The following is a 13,713-nucleotide window of genomic DNA, read 5'->3' on the forward strand; positions in this document are numbered from 1 at the left end:
ACCTTAAGCCAGTCTATCAATCTCACTGTCTGTTTTTTTTTCCAGAACCCCAAAACAAGATAGAAAGAATTCATCATGCTCTGGCTGGCCACTGGCAGCTCATAAACTATTCTAGACAAAACTCAAACCTTCACCACATCTGATCAGTTGTTTGTCTTCTATGAAGGTAAGACTGAAGGAAAACTAATGTCAAAACAGACTATTGCAAGATGGTTGCCTCTTGTGATTTTTTTTTTTTTGCTCTACTGTCACCATAATTTCAGGGAGGGTTAAGGCCCATTCAGTCAGGCTTTGGCTTTTTCTTGGCTTTTTGGAAAGGGGTATAGTCTAGTAGTATTCTAGAGGCAGCAAATTGGTCTTGTGCACATACTTCCAGAGCACTATAAATTTGATTCCTTTTCCAGGTCCAGAAAAGGCCTTGTTACGGCCATTCCCTAGGAGCTTCTGGATTCTTAACTTACTTACTTCTCCCTTTTTGTTTTCTAAGCTCTGATAATCTATCCAAATAGCTTAGGCTACTGCAACAGTGATCTAATACTGAACACAGTACAGTTATGAAAGTAAACTTGTCATAACAGTAAATATTCTAATAGATCACTACTGCAGTAGCCATCCCCTCCCACCAGCCTTGCCCTTCAGTTGTCTTTTTTTTTTTATTACCAGGGAGTGGCTGTATATACTTTTGTGTATAAATTTACTCTTGTTTTTAAGTTTCCTAGCATTTTTACTTCCAGGCCTGGTGCCTCCCTTCTTGGAACAAGAAAGGTCTGAAGCTTTTGGCATTACAACTGCTTTTTATATGGAGCCCTGTTCAAGTTCCTGGCAGCTAATGTGCGTGGAAGGTGCCCGTTAACTTTGATAAGCTAGCTGCTTGGTCATATCCTTGGTAGGATATTATCAGAATAGCTTAGGCTATTGCAGCAGTAATCTAATAATGAAATTATGCAGTTCTAAACAAGACAGATAGAATAATAGGCACCAGTAGTCTTTTCCAAGAAGGTGAGCCAACAGTGATAGCAAAAATCATAAAAAAAAATACAAAAGTAAATATGTACAGCAAAGAAACTTTAAATGAATGAGGTGGCCATTTAGATGCTGATCTATAACTTTAAAACTTGCTTATGTACCATGCTCTAAGAAGCAGGGACTGCAGAAGACTTTTTATTTCCTTTGTACTGAAGCTGTACTAGACCAAACAATTACACAGTAAAATATTTGTGTGTGTGTGTGTGTGTATGTGTATATACATATATATATATATATATATATATATATATATATATATATATATGTATAAATAGACACACACACACACACACACACACACACACACACACACACACACACACACACACACACAGAAACACACACACAGAGTGTAGACACACAAGACACTGTAACATACCTGATCCATATGTATATCATACAGCTGCTTACATCTGTTTAAATCCTGGTCAAACATCTGAAGTAGGATGAGATAAACAGGGCTGAAGATTTCCATAATAACTGGTCTTTCCAAAAAATAGCCAGAAATAGCTAACAGCTGCAACAAAATGGTGAAAACAATAAGTAAACAGCAGATGAAAAATATAAATACAAGTTCAGTTTGTTGCTGTCCATGGTGCTGATGCTTCATAACAGGTCTATACTCAAAGATGAAAAGAGAGAATGCTCTTTTATCGAACACTGAAAGCCAAAACCACTAAATATCGAAGCCACGGAACAGCGATTTTTGCTCTGCAAAAAAAAAAAAAATCCAAACACAAAATAAAGTGGGAGGCTGTGCCCCCCACACCCCCCTACTTAACTATACCAACTCTGAGATCGCACCACAGTGGAGCAAACTGCAAAGTCCTGAAAATGGTCCATTGATTTTTTTTCTATGGGAAACAAATTGCTGTTCTGTGTCGTTGATATTTAGTGGTTTCGGCTTTCTGTTCAATAAAAGAGCGTTCGCTTTTTTTTATCTTTCGAGTTTGTAATATAGACCCCTTCATAACTACTTAGAAGAAAACTTAATCATAAATTTAAGTTACAGTAGACTATGTCAGATAAACTATAAATGCAGCACAGTCCACAGTATTTTAGAACTTCTCCTTATTATTTGTGATCATTGCTGGCTACATAAAAACATTAAAGTTGGCCTGTTTGTTGGGAAGATGCTAGATCTGCTGCACAAGGAAACAGATAAGCAGCCCTGAGAACAAGTCGCAGTTAATGATACAATGTCCAGGGAATGGAAGACTTAAGGATCACTATCTGCATACAACAGAAAAGCTCCTAGCAGCACAGTAAATAGTTATCACTATTTTTTTTTATTCTAACCTTAAATGATGCTATTGGAAAGTTATACTGCTACAAAGATTTTTTTAAATATCTTTTCCACCATGAATCTGGTTAACATAGAAGATGAGATTACACATGTGCTTTTCTGTAGGACCTTCTTTCCATTCACTCAAAATGACAGGACTCAGAATTACTTGCCTGTTTTAGGAATATCTAGTTACAAGTTATTGATTATTTTCTGGAGATTCTAACATATTTGTGTTCTTAACGTGTTTCAAAGTGTAATGAGCCCTTTCTTACACCTGCAGAAGCTGTTGAAATTAAATTGTCTTTTTGAAAGAGTATGGCTGATAGCTCCAAGTCTTTTTACAGGCACTTTGCTCCCTCATCCAGAGAGAGTATTACATTTCATATCATTCCACTCTTAGCTCTTCTTGACTGACAATATCAGAAATGCTTTGTCTCTTCACAGTAAGTCTGTTACTCCAGACTGAACACATTTATGGTTCTAATGAAAGACAAAGATGCCAAGGCTACAGACACATTGCTATACAAACATTTACTTGCTAAAAGTCATAAATTTAGTATGTCATATAATATACCAACGAAAATAAAAAGTTATCATACTTTGCAGGAATCATTTCGTGGTGAGGAAAAATGCACTACAAGATGAGGAAACATGATCCATGTTTAGCTGTCCTTGAAGTGACTTTTCAAATGCTTTTCTTATACTATGCCTTCTGGAAATGGGAGTAAGTATTGCAAAATCCAACTGGTTGTCTTTTTGATAACTACAGATGACAACAACTCACATAACATTTAATGGGAAGGCAGCAGTGCAATGGTTAAGCCTTGAACTGCATGTAACTACTACACGTGTTCATGTTTATAGACTCCCATTGCATCCTGCAGTCCTCGAGATGTTGCAGATGTAAAAGCAAACCCTCTCCCCAATAAAATTGTTGAGAACCAGATGGGTTGCTACTGCCATTATGACTTCAGTCAAAACTACCAGAAAGAAAATCATAACAACACCATCTGTGCGTCTATATACTAATGCAAACTATGTCCCATATTCTCAACTATTTCACTTGTTAAACACAATCTTGAAAAGAAACATGCATCTTGACCATGAAATAACTGAGACTAAGCTGAACAGCTGTCTAAAGAAGGTCAAGTAGACATGCAAGTTCACCAGTTTGGGGGAGGGGGATCTTCTCCAAACAGAATAAATATTTCCAACTAACAGAATAAGACTTCCTGGAGAAAGATTTCCTAGTGGCTTCTAAAGTACCAGAGATTTCAGCAGAAAGATCAAGTATAATCAAAGGTGCCATGAGGTAACTAGGCTTGTAAGGTGCACATGGCTGTTCTGATAACTATCTTAAGCATCCTTCACTTATACTGAAACAGTATCTGGGCCAGCTATGTGTCTGATATCAGGATTACATTAGCAGACAAGGGTTGACCAAAAATAAACTATCTTCTCTTTGGATTCTGTACAACAGGCACAGAAATGAAGACAAAGGTGGAAAGGCATACAGGATTACCTCCTCTTTGGTATTAAAAAGGACATATCTACTGTTCACTCCTCCTTACCCTACTGCAGTGAGGATAACAAGGACAGTACATTTCTCCTAGTGACATGCCAACTTCCAAAGTCCCTCACTCCGGAGCATGACATGCCTGGAGATTTCTTCAGCCTTAATTCTAGAAGAGGACTTTGTACAGCAACATAGGGAGTTCACAACGATGACAACCTTCCTGATATGTGAAAATGCCTTGAAGACCTGACAAGGCATGCATCACAAGGATCAATGGAAAGCTTCATGTTAAAAAGTGAAATTCCACCACTAGACTGGCTGTAACTTTCCACTGTTGCAGAGCTGAAATGCAAGGATCTGACACCAATAAAGAACAAAAGGTGAATTGGCAACTCCTGATATCTGTCCTCACTCCCAGGTGTTTGCCAGCAGATGAAAGCAGGTCAGGGACAGAGTAAACATCATGGCTGTTATATGCCCAGCACAGTACACTAGGATGCAGTCCTTCATCTACCTTTGCAACCCCGACCCAGCATACCAGGAATATGACCTCCTGGGTCCTCTACTCTAAAAAGAGAGGCCAGTTAAGAAGAAAGTCCATTTCTATTCCAATGAAGGCAGTCCTTTTCAATGATGCCAGAACTAACTTCTCCCAACACACAATCACTCAAAGGGACTGCAACTTAAGCAGGGACCAAAACAGGGACTAAACACAACAGATGTTGAAGGGACCACCAGAAGCCAATAGTTTGGAAAAACTGGAAGAATATTCTTTTGGAAATCCTCCACTACTGCAAAGCAAAAAAAAAAACCTAACCAGACATTCTAGGACAGAAAATAGTTGAAAAGATAGAATGTATTCCCAAACTAAAATGCAATAACTTCCTGTACATTTCTCACTTGCTAAAATGCCAAATTATGCAGATCATAAGCTGTCACACCATCCTCGGACAATACAGACTGGAGACTCACCCCACAGAACACAGCCTACGCAACATACTTGTTGAACATGTGAAGCTATAAGATGTTTTTAAGACTCTAAACATTCCAACTGTATTTGTTTATTTATTTATCTTTACAGTCTGAGAAAAAGCAGGCAACGAAAGCCACTTCCTCTTCTCTGGAAATGGATGAGACTTAACTAATCTCTTATGGAGTACAGACTGGTACTGTTTCAAAAGCCTGAGACAAAATCATCCACCAAATGAGATCTTTACACAATGGAGGACATATCAGGGATACACCCAAGACTTACATATTCCTGCATCTTCCAAGATGGCTGCACAATGATCAAAAAAAAAGATTAATTGCAGCCTCTCAGTGTGAACAAAATAAACAGAGATAAGGACTAGTAATTCTTGGCAGTTTTAAGAAAAGTCAGTTACTAGCTAGTAAGTACACTGCTTGCATGCCAGCAAAGAAAGAACTTAGAAGGCCTGAAAGAAAATCAAGACTGGACTTTTGTTGACTTTGCCAAACTTACTGGGGGGGTGGGGGGGTGGGGGGGGGCAGGACTAAAAAGCATATACCCCACTTCATGCCATTAATGTTTAGAAGTGATCTAAAAGGGAAAAAAGGAAAGTAACTATTGTAAAACTATTTTTGTTCTTAACAGTATTTGTATAAAACATTTTATTACATAAATTGCATGTTACATAATAGAGCATTGTCAGTTCTTATTGTATGTGATTAATATTTTTTAGACAACATATTTTTAAGAAATGTTGATAATGTAAAAAGAGAAGAATAGCTGGACAAAACCATGTCTAAGTTAATATCTTGGGCTGTTGGGCTGGGGTGTAAAAGAGTACCAACTATAATATATGCTGAGTTGAGATGTTTTCTCTTACATTTCACTTGGGAATGTTTGGATTAATGTCCATGGCTTACTCTGATAAGTTTCTTGTGTAAGCATGTTGGCTTTCCAAAAATAACACAACACTGTAAATGTAATGAAAACTCTTCCTTTAGAAAATAAATGCTCAGTGTGAGTTAAGACATTTGCAGCTGAGGGCAGCTGTATATTCTATTCTGTTGTTATGTTCCTATGGAGGCAAGCTAGCATCAATAAATCAAGAGTTCTGGACATTGCTTGCTGAGAGAAATGAAAAACTAAAAGGTACAAGGGCAAGCAGTTTTGTGAAAAACAAAGTTTGAGATTATTGGAAGTGAATAAGAGATAGCAGCTTTCCTGATACCTAAACAATTATATGCATTTACTAGGGCAGTGCATGATTTATTTTTATTTAAAGATAACCAGTGCACTTACTATTAAGGCTAAATGTTAATGTTTTCTGAAAGCATAAAAGCTGTTTTTCTTACTTAGAAGGGGAATCAAGAAAAGAAGCGACAGCACTTTAGTATGGATAATATTAATTTTAGGTTAGGTAATACTTGTGAGTGCAGCTGTCGATTTAGGACAACTGTTCCTATCCAGAGGGGTAAACTTCATTATGTGAACACGTACATAGGTTTGTGTGTTTGTATTAAGTTATTAGGTTATCATGGTGTTCTAAGGGTGTGTGTTTTTTTTTCAGGGGTTTCATTAAAACAGAAAGTCTTGTAAAATTTGATATAGGTTCAAATGGAGATGACAAGAAACAACTGTATAAAGGATCAACTGCCAAACAGCACTACACAAGTAACTCCAACTATAGACTTCAGGCCAGTCTGCACAGTCAGACAGATGAAGCATAGAAGGATGAGAATTTGTAAGAGGGATCTGATTTTGTCTTTTCATCCATCTCAACCTGTGGGACGAGGGATATGATTTTGTCTTTTCCATCCATCTCAACCTGTGAGACAGAGTACCTAGCCAGTAAAACCCAGGGTGACATCAGGAGACACCATTCTGCAAAATGGTGTAGTCAAAGATAGACCTGGCTCTGGAATGCTTATCTGATTTGTAATGGCTTGCAATGGCATGAGTGCTAGACCAGGTAACAACTGCAGAAATCTCATCTAAAGAGGTTTGAGCAAAAAAGGCAGCTGGCATAGCAACAGCTTTTGTAGAATGAGTTTTATTCTACCAAGTAGAAAATTCCCTTTGATAAGTACAGAAAGAAAGTACAAATCAGAAAGCCATCTGGATAAAGTCACTTCTGAAATGGGTTTACCCAAATAAGTTTTAGAGAAAGAGACAAAAAGCTGGTTAGAGTTCCGGCCTTAGTTAACAATGAACATCCAAACAGTGATGCATATATTCTCTTTTGCTGTTGAAGTTGAGGAAGAAAACAGGTAGACAGACAGATGGATTTAGATTTGACTCAGAGGCCACTTTAGGTAGGAAGAAGGGATTGGTACATAGAAAACATGTCCTTATGAAAACCAAGGTAAGGGGGTATGTTGCCACCAAACGCAATGTCTTCCAAGACAGCAGCTTCAAATCTTCTGTAGTAACTGGCTTGAAAGGAGATCTAGTCAAAGGTTCCAACATTAGAGCCAAATCCCAAGTAGAACAAATACCTGACAGGGGATCTAAGGAAGAAGGAACCTTTCAGAAAAGCTTTTGAGACTGCGGAAAATGCAACAAGTGCAGTACTCACACCAATATGAAAATCTGATATGGCAGCTAACTGGACCTTGGTAGTAGAATAGCCAAGGTCAGAATGAAACAAATCCACTAAAAAAATCTAAACTTGCATCAACAGGAGCAGGGAAGGGACATAATCTTTGGAAGAAGCCCAAACAGAACATCTTTTCCATTTGTTAGCATAAACTTTGCTGATGGAAGGTTTCTGGGGCAATGAAAGGATATAAACAATTATTTTACAAAGCTTGGTATGCTGGCCATCACTGGAACTGAAGAAACAAAGAGACCTGAGAGATTTGAGATTTGGGGGAGGTAGACCTGAGGGTGAAAAATCTAATCTGGAACCAGATTCAGAAGCCAAGGAGGGTACAAGAGATGAGGTCACAGAAAGGAGAACCAAACTTATCTTAGACAAAAGGGGGCTATGGTGATCAATGCCACTCTGCAACAGGCTGACTTCTGAAGAAACTATTACACAGGGGGTCAAGAGACAGCAATAAAGGACACCCAGAGTCAAGCATGAAGAAGAGCATCTCCCTTGGTGACTATCCCTCTAGGGGATATCAGGGCAAAAGGAAAACTTCTGTACTTGGTGTTCGAGGGGGATGCAAAGAGATTGTAGCAGGAATGGCACTTGTACTGGTATCTCTGGAGGGAACACTCATAATGCATGATGATGCTCCTGCTCAAGCTGTCTGCCAGTATGCTGAATTTCTGCAGGATGTGCATTGCTACTAGAAAATGTTGAAATGACATAGCCCACTGCCACACTCTTATGGTCTCTCGAAACAGGGAATATGAGTGGGATCCCCCTGTTTATGCACTATAACACTGCTGTGTTGTCAAATTGGATGCTTATAACTCCTGGGGAGAAAGTCCTGAAAGATCTGTAACACTAGGAGGGCTGCTTTAATCTCTAAGACACTGATATATTGACTGGTCTCTGACTTGGACCAGGTGCCTCAGGCTGTCTTCACTTCAAAATCCCCCCACCCCACTCCAGGAGAGAAGCATCCATGGTAACTGTGGCCTGGGGTGGAGGAAAAACAAAAACACATGGTGAGACTCTAGCCACCAAGCAATGTGGCAGTGGCATATGTAGGTAAGACAGATAGGAAGATCCATTGGGTGAGATGTTTCACTGAACCAGCAGGGTCCACTGAAGAACTCTCATGTAGAACACTTCAGCAGCACAAGACAAATAGACAAGGCCATCAGTCCAAGGAGCCCAAGAATTAAGAAAGCTGGAGGCTTCTGAGAATTAAGAACTTGAGATACCTGAATCCACAGAGAGGATATTCTGGAAGGAGGCAATATGACAGATGGTGATCAGATGGCATCCAATGAACTCCAGGGCTTGTACCAGGTGCAGATTGGGCTTGTTATAGTTTACAGTGTTGTTCAAAGATAGACACGGTTGGAGCAACTAGTCCCTGGCTTGGGTTAGAGATACCCTTGTGGTTGCTCTAAGAAGCCAGTTGTCCATGTAAGGAATGACATGGAACTCCTGCAGCCTGAACCAGGCTGCAAACACTACCATGCACTTGGTGAATACCTGGGGGCTGTGGTGAGCCCAAAGGGTAGTGCCCAGAAATGATAATGGCTGGCTCCTACCTGGAAGCACAGGAACCTCCTGGAGTGCCTCACTACCTTTATTTGATAGTAGGCATCCTTGAAGTCTACTGCTTACATCCAGTTGCCCTTCTTCATTGAAAAAAAATGAACTGCACCATTACCATCCAAAACCCGGTCTGTTTCACATAGAAATTTAATTCACTGAGGTCCAGAATGGGATTGTAGTCCTTGTTTTTCATTTGCACTAAAAATAATCTTGAGTACACCCCAGATCCTCTTTGGTCTGGTGGGACCTCTTGGATTACTCAGTTGAGAATCCATGTTTTTATTTCCACCACTGCTTCCCTTTGCTGACGGGGTGAAACATTGGGAAGGAATCTTAGTTTCTTTGGAGCTTAAGGAAAAGGAATGGAATAATCTTTCAACACCCAAGCATCTGAAGTGAAAGACTCCCAAACTCTGCAGTGGAGAGCCATGTAGCCAGGCAACCCTTCAGTGATGCTGAAAGGGCTCACCAAAGAAAGTACCCCCAAAGCCCTGGTTCTCTGGACGACCCTTGCCCTCTGCCTCAAGGGGCACCATGACCAGAAACAGCCTGGAAAAATGCGGTGACATGTGGGGAAAAAGAAACAAGAGAATTCTCTTCCATTTTATTTTTAGTTCCTGGAAAAGGACCCTTGAAGTGCGGAGAAACTGACCCCAATGGCAAACAGCATCTTCTCTTCTTGTTTTCTCCTGGTCAATGTATCTTTGATGTTGGGATTAAACAGAGTTGCATCACTGAACAGGATGTTTAGAAAGGATGCCTTAAAGTAGTCTTCAAAGTTAAACAGGTTCATCCAGGCATGGTGTTGCGTAGTAATACTGGTACCTGCTATATGAGCCATACCACTGTCAGCATTTGAAAAAAGCCTTATGGATGCATTAGAAATGGATTGCAATGTAAACAGTGAACCTCCAGAGACTTCAAGAACACTGTGGCTGCTGTGCTGATAGTTTTTGAAATCTCCACAATCAAATATCTCTTGAACTTTGCCAGAAGACCCAAAGTAGTTCAACACATGCAATGCAAAGTAGGCTGAAGCATAAGTGCACTTCCTCAGATGTTTCAATGCCATAGGCTCCTTGTTTGAGGGTGAACTGTAGAACTCTCCTTGGGGATCTCTTTCTTGTTGGCTGCAGCAACCAGAATAGCATCCACCACCAGACCCTTGTTCCAAAAAGGTAAATCCTTAGGAGGAACTAACACTACAGGCTTCTGGGGGATTGGCTCCATCATATCAGGTTCTCTTCATGCCCACAGGGCCACCAAATCAACAATGGCATCTGGAGGGAGATGGACACAGGATGTGTACGAGCCTATGTCAAAGGCTTCCAAAAATACTGACTCCTTGAAGGTGGAAAATTTAGTGGTCCATCCCTCACACTGTCTTACTGATTCTAATATGTTGTCAAAGAAGACATCCTCACACAGGAATTTTGGAGACCCCTTCCCTTCATCAAGGTCAGAATCCTCAGTTAGTGACTCCTCAAGGGAAACCAAATGCTTCCTCTTGATTTTAAAGTGGGTGATTCCTGGGGGGCACTAAGGAAACTAGGGATCCTGTAAAGCAGGGAAGCTCAAGGTCCACTGGATTGGACTTTCCCAAAGTTAAATGGTGTGAGCCCAAGGAACCACATAGACAAAAGGACTGGGATAGGTGTGACTTAGTAACATAAACCCCAGTCTCTGATCAAGAAAGGATCCTCTCTACACTGTTGAATGCTGATGCCAAGGCTGGACAACAGGGCATGGTTCACCTCGGATCGGCAAATCCAAGTAAGAAAGTCCATTGGATCAGACAATAAGACTAGAGTCGAGCAATCTAAGTCCAGGGCACCCAATGAGAGTGATGGCTCCAAAACCCTGAGCTTCAATCCTTACCCCAGGAAGTCGATTCACATGCTTTGGCTCTAATATGCTCTTGGCTCTGTAGGTTGTAAGTTGAAAATATCCAAGAGGGAGCCAGTGTCTGAGGCAGTCAAGCTGTTGGCACCAACAGGATGAAAGGCAAAGGAACAGTCATTCCATATGCCCAGACAAAGAACGATGGGCTGAAGGGGGAACATACAACACTGGTGTCACAGGCAGAGGAACCTCTGCTGTCAGTGCAGATGCAGAGGGAATAATCCCCAGGTCCAGTCTAGGCTTGTAAAAAGGTATGCATCGACTGCTTTATATCTAAGCCCCTAATACTTCTAGCTGATCCGGCAGAGCTTGAGGATGTCATAAATTACTGCTTCGAGGGCTTAGGTAAGGATGGGTTTGCTCAGATCCAAAAGGGGGAGACTTTCAAACTTAGGCAACAAGCAGTACAGAGTAACAGCTAACCTCTTGGCCAATGTACCAGATCAAATTTGATATCTGCTTTAACCTACCAATAACAATATCTCTTTATTTTGGAATAAAAAGCAAACAGACATGAGCAAATATATTTAAGCATTTGTTCTTAGCTGGTTCAATTGCATACATATTTGCTCTGAAACAAATAGTGGAAACCATAAATGGGATTATATTTGTAACACAAATACAAAGATGTAAAGAACGTCTCTAGTAAATAATAAACTTGCATAAATCTGTTACACTCAGCTGACAGAGAGGCTCCTTCCCTGATGTGCATGCAATTAAATTCCAAAATTAAAACACTTCTGCTCCATAGCCAGAGGAATAAACTCTCGACTGTGACCCAGATTATCTGAGATTGATTAGCAACCAGGATGTTGGTGGAATCGAGGGACAGAAGGACAGAATGGCTGTCAACAGCTTGCACATCCTGGCAGAGGGATGCAGCTAGGATCACTGCTGCATTGACACCCCAGGAAGATAAACCGTCTTTGTGGTGTTTCATTTAGTTTTAATATTTGTTAATGTAGTACCCATTACTGAGGATTTGTTTACGTGTATTTATTTATTTTACTTTGTATATTGAGATAGGGCACTGATCAAAAATGACCACTTCCTTGCCCAACTGGGAAGATAAACAAAAGAGAAGCATAATATAGCAGACAATCTTAAGAGCACGCACGTGGTGTGTGTGTGTGTGTGTGTGTGTGTGTGTGTGTGTGTGTGTGTGTGTGTGTGTGTGTGTGTGTGTGTGTTCAGATTGCTGGACAATTGCTTGTCTTTTTTCTGATGTCCTGAGATTCACTGCACTTGTCTCTGATCTGGTAACATGAATCTGAGTTACAGTATCTGAAAGACAGTCTAAGATGCAGCGTATCAGCTGCCTTTCACTGAAGTGTTTTTATTCCAGTTATCTTACATATCACAATTAGGACAACAAGAAAGAGGATCCATCTAGTATATAAAAGTTCCCATAAGGAATGGATTATTAAATGTCCTACCCATGCTGCTGTAAAGACCTAAATGGGAGTCAGCACATATTCAATACACATTGGGTTGAGAGATCTGGAATATCCCCTAAACAGCTGAGATGTATGGAAGCCCTTCTCCCATAAATTCTTGTAATTCAGATGAAAACCAGAGTATGGACTTAATAAACATCAAAGGTATCTGGTACTGAGTGAGTCCAGATTGGTTTCTCTCAAATGAAAATCAGGAGGAGTGAATCCAGATACTAAGAAAAGGCAGCCAGTGGTTACCATCATCATCAAAAGGGATAAGGAACTTAACACACATAGGAGAAATGTTATCTAAAATATGTTTTGGTCCTACTGTTCTGTTTGAAGGCATTTATCAAAATGGTCAATACCAACAAGCCTTACAGACCCGAAGGTGTGGACTTATGAAAGAAATGACCTCAAAGAAGTGCAGCTGTTTTAATTGCTCTTCCCTCCTGACCTACGGTTGAGCATCTAGCCATGTTCCCTGACACTACGTCCACTCTCCGCTGGGTACCTTCATGGCTCCCAACTAGATAATCCAAGATGTAGACCATCACTGAGAGCCCACAATGTCTCAGGAAGTCAGCCTTATGGTATACTTCCTTGAGCAAAGGGAACAAAGACCTAATGAAGAGCCAAGGATCAGCTGCTGGGGGCAAACATCCCGCCGCAGTGTAGGTCAGATTCCCTACCCAGAAGGAGCAATGTGCAGTTTAGTTAACATGAATTGTCATGTACCCCTACTGAATTACTGAGCTTTTAAACTTCTTGGCTCTACCAGAGGCCAGTCAAGAAACAGTTCTTGCCAAAACCTCACCAGTGGCATAGGAGAGCTTGCTACTGGCTACTCCTAACATCACCCTACACCTCCTTTTGAATCCAGGTCACTGGCAGCAAGATGGATACATTGCTTCTGTGCCATTAGACTGGCATCTGTTTTTAGAATTTTATTCTTGACTGCTTTCAACTCACTTAAAGATATCTATTGTGCTCTTTCTGTAGTTAACAGCATTCAATTAACAAAATGCTCGATAAAACTGCCAGATAAGAATTACCTTAAATGCAGATTCTAAGCCAGAACAATCAAGAAAGGCAGCATACAAAAGAGAACCCAGCCTTCTCTCAAGGTCCAAGATTTTCTCTTTGAACTGTCTGTAGTCATTTTCAAAATCCTGCAAATCAAAAAAGAACATTATCATTTTTTGCTCACAGGAAATCTGTGCAATCTTTCAAGTTCACTACAATGCACTAATAATTATATGGCTTGATATAGTCAGTGTGTAAAACTGGTTTGCTGTTTCTGCTAGTCTAGTTTCTGAGGTATCTTAAATCGGCAGTATTGTCCCCTCTATATCAATAATCACATGTTCTTCTATTTCTGCATATTAATCT

At 40.3% G+C, this 13,713-nt stretch overlaps 1 protein-coding gene across 1 annotated transcript in view; it reads right to left on the bottom strand.

The window, feature by feature from the left end:
* The window catches only part of DNAH11 (dynein axonemal heavy chain 11), a 4,606,558-nt gene that overhangs the window by 4,156,618 nt on the left and 436,227 nt on the right, over window positions 1-13,713 (bottom strand). The window contains exons 8-9 of the mRNA XM_044065542.1: window positions 13,377-13,493; window positions 1,406-1,543 (exon numbers count right to left, since the gene is read on the bottom strand). Coding sequence (XP_043921477.1) covers window positions 1,406-1,543; window positions 13,377-13,493 — 255 coding nt within the window. The remainder of the gene's footprint in view (window positions 1-1,405; window positions 1,544-13,376; window positions 13,494-13,713) is intronic.

This window comes from Protopterus annectens, chromosome 3.part0 (genome assembly GCF_019279795.1).
Source record: "Protopterus annectens isolate FY-2018-M chromosome 3.part0, PAN1.0, whole genome shotgun sequence".
In the NCBI taxonomy this organism is placed as follows: domain Eukaryota; kingdom Metazoa; phylum Chordata; order Ceratodontiformes; family Protopteridae; genus Protopterus; species Protopterus annectens.